The 8,347-nt window shown below is 36.8% G+C and overlaps 1 protein-coding gene across 1 annotated transcript in view; it reads left to right on the top strand.

Annotated features, from left to right (window-relative positions):
• PTPRK (protein tyrosine phosphatase, receptor type K) overlaps positions 1–8,347 on the top strand; it is a 472,216-nt gene that overhangs the window by 293,344 nt on the left and 170,525 nt on the right. Inside the window, exon 7 of the mRNA XM_015557792.1 lies at positions 2,279–2,572. Within this exon, the coding sequence (XP_015413278.1) occupies positions 2,279–2,572 (294 nt within the window). The remainder of the gene's footprint in view (positions 1–2,278; positions 2,573–8,347) is intronic.

Raw genomic sequence — 8,347 nt, 5'->3', positions numbered from 1 at the left:
CCCAACACCATTTATTGAAGAGACTGTCTTGACTCCATTGTATGTTCTTGCCTCCTTTGTCAAATATTGATTGGGCATAGTGGTTCGGGTCAATTTCTGGGCTCTCTATTCTATTCCATTGATCTATATGCCTATTCTTGTGCCAGTACCAGGCAGTTTTGAGAACAATGGCTTTTGGAGGAAAAATCTTGAAAAAGACTAGCCAGTGTAGAGATGCAGGCTGGCTAGTCTTACCCCTTATGTGAAGGATGTTTGTAACGTAGGTGTACGTAAGGTGGGAACTATGCTTTTATACAATTAAGGTTTAAGGGCTACAACTGAAAATGTTTACTTCATCTCAATCTGTATCAGAATATAAAACCTGCTTATAGGCTTTTTTGCATTGTATCTGATTCCAAACATGCGTTTTCATTAAAATAGAAAATCCAGTTTGAAAAACACTGGCTGTCGTTAACTTTCCTCTATATGTATCTTCTCCATTTACGCCTATGGGGAGCATATTGTACAGTTGCATTCACGATCTCTCCTATATGATTTGCTTTTTCTTTTTTAACAATACTGTTAGCAGCTTTATGGAGAGAAATTTCACACCACAAAATCCATCCGTTTACAGTGATTTTTAGTATGTTTACATATTTGGTGGTTTCTAGTATTTTTAGAGTTGTGCAACCATCACTACAGTTCAATTTTAAAACATGCTCATCACCCTAAAAAGAAACCCTGTACACATTAGCAGTCACTCTCCATTCCCTCACTGCCCAGCTCCTGGCAGCCGCCACCTACTTTCTATAAAGATTTGCAGGTCGTGTCAGAATCTCATTTCTTTTTATGACTGAGCCACGTTCCATTGTGTGGATGTGCTACTTTCTGTTTATCCAACACTTCTAAATATTGGACATTTTTGTTGTTTTTTATTGCAAAAAAATACTATGGATATTCATTGATGTTATTGTGGATAACAACGTTCCTTTTTCCTGGATAGACACTGACGAGTGCAATTAGTGCGACGTGAGGTAACCCTAGGTTTCACTTAAAGGAGCTCTTTGCTTTCTACAGCAACTGCACCACTTCAGTCTCACCAGTCTCTTCCATGTCCTCGCCAACACTTATTATTGTCGGACTTTTTTCTTTTACCCATCCTTGAGTCTAATGATGTTGAGCACTTTTTCTTGTGCTTCTCATGTCCATCTTCTTTGGAGAAAGATCTGTTCAGATATGTTTCCAATTTTTCTCTTTAGCTGCTTGTCTTGTATTGAGTCAGAAGAGTTCCAGAGGGATTCTAGATTGGCTTTCAGTCTTAAAAGGAAATATTTAACGCAATTTTAAGGCAGTTGCAACTTTATTTAGATTAACACTTTTCTTTAAAGCCTCTTGGCTTTTGGAAGTGTTGTTCCAAAAGTAGTAGTTAGAATGTCTTCATGACATAGCATGGACAGAGGTAGCTTTGTGAAGGCCCTCATAAAGTCCAGTATCAGATTCAGCTACATTGTTGTTAAATAAGGAAAAAGTGTTCTAATTCATCATTCACCATTTCTGTAAGTTCAGACATTGAAATAATGTTTCCTGATGTGTCAAGCAAAATATCTAAGCTATCCAAAATTAAATGGTGGTGTACCTTTAACATTTGAGTTTAATACTTGATGCATTGCCTTAATCCATGCTACTCCCAAAGGCCAGTGTTCTGTAATGATTTGTGGTTTAGCCTCAGTGTAAATTTTAGTTCATTAGAGTCTAAGGTGGGGATGTGGAAAGGAGTCAGTACATGGATTAGCTTCTGATTTCTGCATTGCTGTGCCTTCCTCCTTATGTCATCAGACGTAAAAACTAGAGCAAGAAAACACACACCAAACAGCCATGTTTCATGAATGAAATAATGAGTAAGAGGAGTATTCATTAATTTGAAGATTTGTAATGGTCTTAGGGCCTCAAGAAGGTCAAAGATCACTCCGTTAGCTAATCAAAGCTAGCCATTTCTAAATATTTTTTTCTTTATTTCACTTGTTTACTATCCTTTTATAAGTTTATTGCCTGGAGAGGCATGATTTTAATAAGAGGAAACTTGTAATGCATCATATTCCATCTGTGAAAGTATTTGCTCTTTAAAAGTGTAGATGTGGGACCACTCATGCCCTAGTTTTCTTATGTATCTATTTGTAAACATATACATTATTATGAATAAATTATTAAGCCTTTAGGCTTTGAGAGCCATTCATGTATTTTGTATGTATTATAGTCTTTTGGATTTTTACTAATTACATTACACATTCCTCTCTCCCAGAACCACCAAGACCCATTGCTCCTCCCCAGCTGCTTGGTGTTGGGCCTACATATTTGCTGATCCAGCTAAATGCCAACTCCATCATTGGCGATGGTCCCATTATCCTGAAAGAAGTGGAGTACAGGATGACATCAGGTTCCTGGACGGAAACCCACGCAGTCAACGCTCCAACCTATAAGTTATGGCATTTGGATCCAGACACTGAATATGAGATCCGCGTTCTACTTACCAGACCTGGTGAAGGTGGAACGGGGCTCCCAGGACCTCCGCTGATCACCAGAACCAAATGTGCAGGTAACACTGACTAGCAGGCCACTCTGCCTAGTGGCTACATCTTGCATAAAACATATAATATACACACAATATTGAAAGTTCTAATTATTTGGTACATGATATGATCACACTATTTGAAGAGTTTCAGTGAATTTGGTAAATTGTAGCTTTGGTTCCATCATAATTTGACTGATTTGGGAGCAGTGGGAGTCTTTCTCTACATTATTCAGTATTATTTTGTATCCATAATCTTTTCTTGTGTGGTAATATTGCTCAGTTCGCTTATATTCACCCCCAAATCTCTGATAGACACAGGTGAAAGTATTGAGAGCAAGCTTTGGCAATTCAAGCATATGCTAAATACCCTCCTATGGTGTGGATATTGTCTTCCTCAACCATTGCAGAGGAATATCTGCTAATATAAGAAGTGTTCCTCTGAACCAAGTTTCAGTGACCAGCCCTTTTATTCAGAAAATTCACTTGTTGAGGATTAAGTGAACAGCTATAGAAAACACTCCCTATGCCCGAAATAACATATAGAGAAAACACAAAGAAAGAATAAAAAGTAATATATAACATAAATCATAGTTCCTCATTCTACCATGCTGTTATAGTGGAAGAAATTGTTAGCTATTTATTAAAAGCCACTGAAAAATTTAATCGTCTAAGTTATTAGATTATATTTTTCATTGCACTCTATTTTGTTATTGAACATAGTTTAGTTGAAAGACATTTTTTTATTCTATCAAGCATTATGTTGAAACACCTGCAGAGTTAGTGCATGAATCTATGTGTCTTGAAAATTTAATGATCTAGATTCTGAAAATTGAAAAAGAAGACTGTGAGGATCTATGAAAACGCAAATGTCTATACAATGTCTTTTGTTTCTTGAACATCTGTTTAGCATTTACAATATTTTGGGGCTATCCACCAAGAATACTGATATCAAGTCAAAATAAAACCCATGAAATCACTTTTTATATTGCCATCCTTAAATATTTTTTTAATCTGGCTTAATTTTATATATATTAACATATATTATGTTTATATTGAAAGGTTTTCACAAATAGGAAGTTTAACTGCTTAGTCATTAGTCTCAATCATTAGTCTGAGATTTAGACAATAAAGATTCTACTAATTTTCTAATTATTCCTGTGATTGATAAGCAGCTTAACTCAGAAGGCAGTGTACATTTCCATGGTCCAACTAAATCACACAATTTGCTTTACAGAATATCTGTACCGCTGTGTCCTTTCGTTCTAGGAAATGTGACATTGTTCTCATTTTAGTAGATGAACTTTCTAAGGGAGAGACACGTTCACGCCACAAGCTCATCTAGTCAGAGGAATAATTTAAAGAGGAGACAGTTTTGAAGTTGGGAAGTAGCTCATTCTGTCTTTCGAAGTTAATATTCCATGCCAACAGGAAACAATGAACAATGGGGTTCATTTTACAAAGAAACCTACACACTTTCAAATAAAAATTACCTATTTCTACATTTAACTTTTATAGCTGTTTACGAAGTAGAACCATAGTGGTAATTCTGCTGTGCCAGGAGTCTGCCTCTTGATGTCCTGTGCTCAAACTTCTCTTTTAAATATCACATTTGCCTTCTTATTTTTATTTTATTTTCATCAAAATAGACAATTAAAAATTAACAGTATCACACAATGTATTGCTGATAATAATGTAATTTTTGTTTAACTTTGGAATGATTTGATATTGGTTATTGATGTGAGGGCCAATGGAGATTGCCAGTCAATGGGATTTTGTCTTAAAGCTAGGTCTTCTGTATTAAGTGGATGCCAGCATGTTAATCAGCACTGACTAATCCTCATTGAATGCTTATGTTCAGAATCCATATTGAACTGAAATTAAAATGCATATTGAAATGCAATAAAAATATTGACTAGAAAAGTGTTTTGAGGTATTTTTAAGATTAATCTTACCTGTGTGAGAGGGAATAGAGTGAAAATAACATGCCCACATAACTTTTTTTAAATGTAAAAATGTCTTGACATTTTGGAACTATATTGTGTGTGTTTTTCTAATTCGTTATTTAAGGAATATTTACTTTGTAGGCTCTGTAGTGTACAGTGGTATCAGGCTCACTCTTAGTTTTCTTTTCAGCTGTAGAGAGTTTATTTGTTTCTAAAACTATCACATGTGGTAAGTCTTAGTTTCATGTTTGTTAATTTATTAATCTCCTCATAAGTTGTGTTTGATACAGATTTTTATAGTAAAAAGTGCTTATAGACTAGATATTTACATACATTATAGATTTGAGAGAACTTGGGGTTACTATTTTAAAAGGATTGTCTACTAATCTTGCTCAATTGTTAGAAATGGAGGGAAAGCTTATGAAAGCATATATTGTATTAACTCAAACAATTTTTGAAAAGCAGAAGTTGAATATCACTGATAAACATTTAATATCTAAATACAGAGTCAGTGTTGATTAACATTACAGTGTCCATCTACTTCCCTTCTTCAAGATCCATACCCTTTCCTCTAAATATAAGATTCCTCAGACTTACCAGGACTGACCTGTCCTCAGCCTGGTGTCCTATAACAAGAAAACAGAACACAACTTATACTAACTATGCCATTATCTGATATTTAGTATGGATTTCAAAAGCTTAAAAATTCTTCCTGAAATGGTTGTGTTTTCATGCATGCAAGCCCTTATCACAAGGGCTGGCATGTAGGGAGGGTTACGTAAAACATAGCCATTATTATTGCTCTTATAGTCATTATTACTGAAGCTGTGTGGTTGTTGTTGTGTGTTTTTTTTTTAATGAACATGCATTACCTCAAAATTAAAACATCCTTTTGAAAAGCAAAAAAATGAAATTCTTTCTAATTTGGGGAAATGATTCCTCTGAAAGCCCAAGTATAGCCTTTGGATCAGTTTCCATCTAATTGTACTAACTTGTGCAAGCTCTGAATACTAGTTATATAACTCATTCATTTTAACCAAGGCAGGGAGAATGCCAGAGTGTAGTTGTAGTGTTTTACCATTAATATCAGGTGATTGAATAAATGTTGATTATTTTGATACACCCTACATGTCAGACCACCAGGAAGCCTAATCCTAATATATATAAAGATCTAGGTGCCATCACGACCGAATGGGCAACCGGTCACCATGAAGTGCATGGAGCACCTCTCGGTCCCCGCCCTCCAGCCCCGGAACTGCTCACCATGAGGGGGGCCTGGCGGTGGGGCGGAACTGGGGACTGTTGAGCAGTGGTGGCGGGCTGCTTCACAGGGTGGCCGTGAGCTTAGCAGAGCAGTCACGGGGCCCGTGAGCATTGCGGAGCGTCCAGTGGCTTCACAGGATGGTAGCAAGCTTCGCAAAACAGTTGAGGGGTGGGGGGGAGCCTCGCAGAGCAGTCGAGGGGCCGTGAGCATCGCAGAGTGTGTGTGGGGGGGAAGCTTCACATAGCATGCAGGGCAGCAGAGGCCATGTGACAGAGGCCAGGCTAGGCCTAGGGACCCTAACCGCGCACAATTTTGTGTGCACTGGGCCTCTAGTCTATAATAAAAGAAGTGTAATATGCAAATCGATTGAATAGCTGAACAGCGGAATGACCATCTGGACTATTTCCCGATGAAGCCAGGGCTGCGAGGGCTGAGACAGCTGCGGCCGTGAAGGCCTACTCTTGCACGAATTTCGTGCATCGGGCCTTAGTAATAAGTATAAAATCTTTGCTGTGTTTGTGTCTGATACCAATTTCACATGAATTTCTTGTAGATAACAAATATATGATGATTTTCTGCCTCTGCAACATTCTTATTTTATTTTGGTGTAGCACAGAGGGAGAATATTTTGCTATTAAATACCAACAAAAAGTACATTAATTATAATTTACTATGTTAAGTTTTCCATTTTAATGTATTTAAGCCAATGAAATTTTTTTTCAATATATTTTATTGAGTTTTTACAGAGAGGAAGGGAGAGAGATAGTTAGAAACATCGATGAGAGAGAAACATCAACCAGCTGCCTCCTGCACACTCCCCACCGGGGATGTGCCCGCAACCAAGGTACATGCCCCTTGACCGGAATCGAACCTGGGACCCTTCAGTCCGCAGGCTGCAGGAAAAACAAACAAAACTTGTCTCCTGTTAGACAACTCGGCAGCTTTGGCTCAAACCCATTTTCTGAAAATGGGCTTTTACTTGATAGGCCTGAATTTTTTTCCATTCCCCCTACTAGAGGGGATTTCTTTTTCTTTCATGAATAAATGAAAGTACAACATACAAATCTGGGAGGGACATCATTTTTATAAATCATACCTGCATGGTTAACTTATTCCCTCAAAAACATAGTTTGATGTCCTTAACTTCACTTTTATTGAAAGCACAATTTATTAATGTGCTTAAAACTCAAGTTAAATATTTTAAACAAAGAAGTGTTAAGAAATGTTTTAATGTATCCTTATCTGAAAATGTCACACCTAGTTGCCAATGCTTTTCTTTGTTTTGTTTTCTTTCTAAAGCGCATTAAAATCACTTGGTGAGTGAAATTCCCTGCTTCAGGGTCTCTCAAGTTAGGCCAGGTGGTCACTGCAGTCTCCAGGGGCTACAGCCCCCGATGCTTGCCTCCTGCTTCTCTGTGCACCTGGGGGGTTGATGATTTCACTCAGAGCTTACAGCCCGGCCCATGGTATTCACATAATGCTTCTTCAGGCATTTTATAAATTTTAAAGAAAGTATAAATGCGAAGTTGTCTTAAATGGGAAATAATTCAAGAACTCCATTAAACAATCAAAGAACGTATGCTTGTGCGTGTGTGTGTGTGTGTGTGTGTGTGAGTCTGTCTGTTTCCCCTGGGTATACCATCTGGTATTGAAGCTAAGAAAATACAGTTTCTCTTTCTCTTATTAAATGGAAATAAAATATGCCATCCTCCGAAATAGTCTGCATCACATGCTTTGGCAATTGCATGTTAAAATTGCTCTTTTAAATTGCCTTCTCCTTCTGGGTAACCCATCGTGGTGCTGTGCAATGATTAGCTGACATTTGAGAAGCATCTCCCTCACGGGAAGGTCAAGAGTTCAGGTTGTCCAGGATGTGATATATTTATACAGTTGGGAAAACTACTTTCTGTCCTTATATTGAGGTTTGATGCTCTTGGCAATTTTCAGTGAAACATGTAAATCTATGAAGCAGTCCAAAGGAGAGTGTCTTATTTTACACGTAAACATTTACTAAAAATGCATTTTTTCTCTCCTAAGTTCAAAATGGAAGGAAAAAGAAACAAAACTCAGTCATAGACCAGAAACCACTAGGTGAGGAATTGAATTTTGGCCTTATGGCTACAACTTCATCAGCAAAATGGAACTATATATTGATTTTTACTGTGGTCCAAGATAGTTATCAATCATAAAGACTAGGTGTCATTGAAGCTCAGCCATGAGGTTAAAACAAAATCAACAACTTTCGTAAGAATTGGTTTGGTTTCCAGTGTAAGGCTGACATCTCTGTTTTCAATTGAAGGCTTATATCAATACTTATTTAAAAACTTGCTTAAGTGTGTTAATTTCTTATATATATGGTCTTCATACGGCTTCTTTATTGGTTTTGAGCAAGAATTTTAAAAAGCAATGCTATTATTTTAAAATTAAAAATAACCAATAAAAAGCTATAAGAAAAGCAACAGAAAGCAGTTCTTTAATTTTCATAAAATCTAAACATGTAAAATTATTTTTTAGATTTTTCTTTTGGTGAGTAATAGCTCAGTTTTTTTTTCAGATTCTATCAAGAATATCTCAGTTTGAAAGACATTTATT

Source organism: Myotis davidii, unplaced genomic scaffold (assembly GCF_000327345.1).
Source record: "Myotis davidii unplaced genomic scaffold, ASM32734v1 scaffold147, whole genome shotgun sequence".
Classification (NCBI taxonomy): domain Eukaryota; kingdom Metazoa; phylum Chordata; class Mammalia; order Chiroptera; family Vespertilionidae; genus Myotis; species Myotis davidii.
This window is presented reverse-complemented; position numbering and strand designations above follow the sequence as displayed.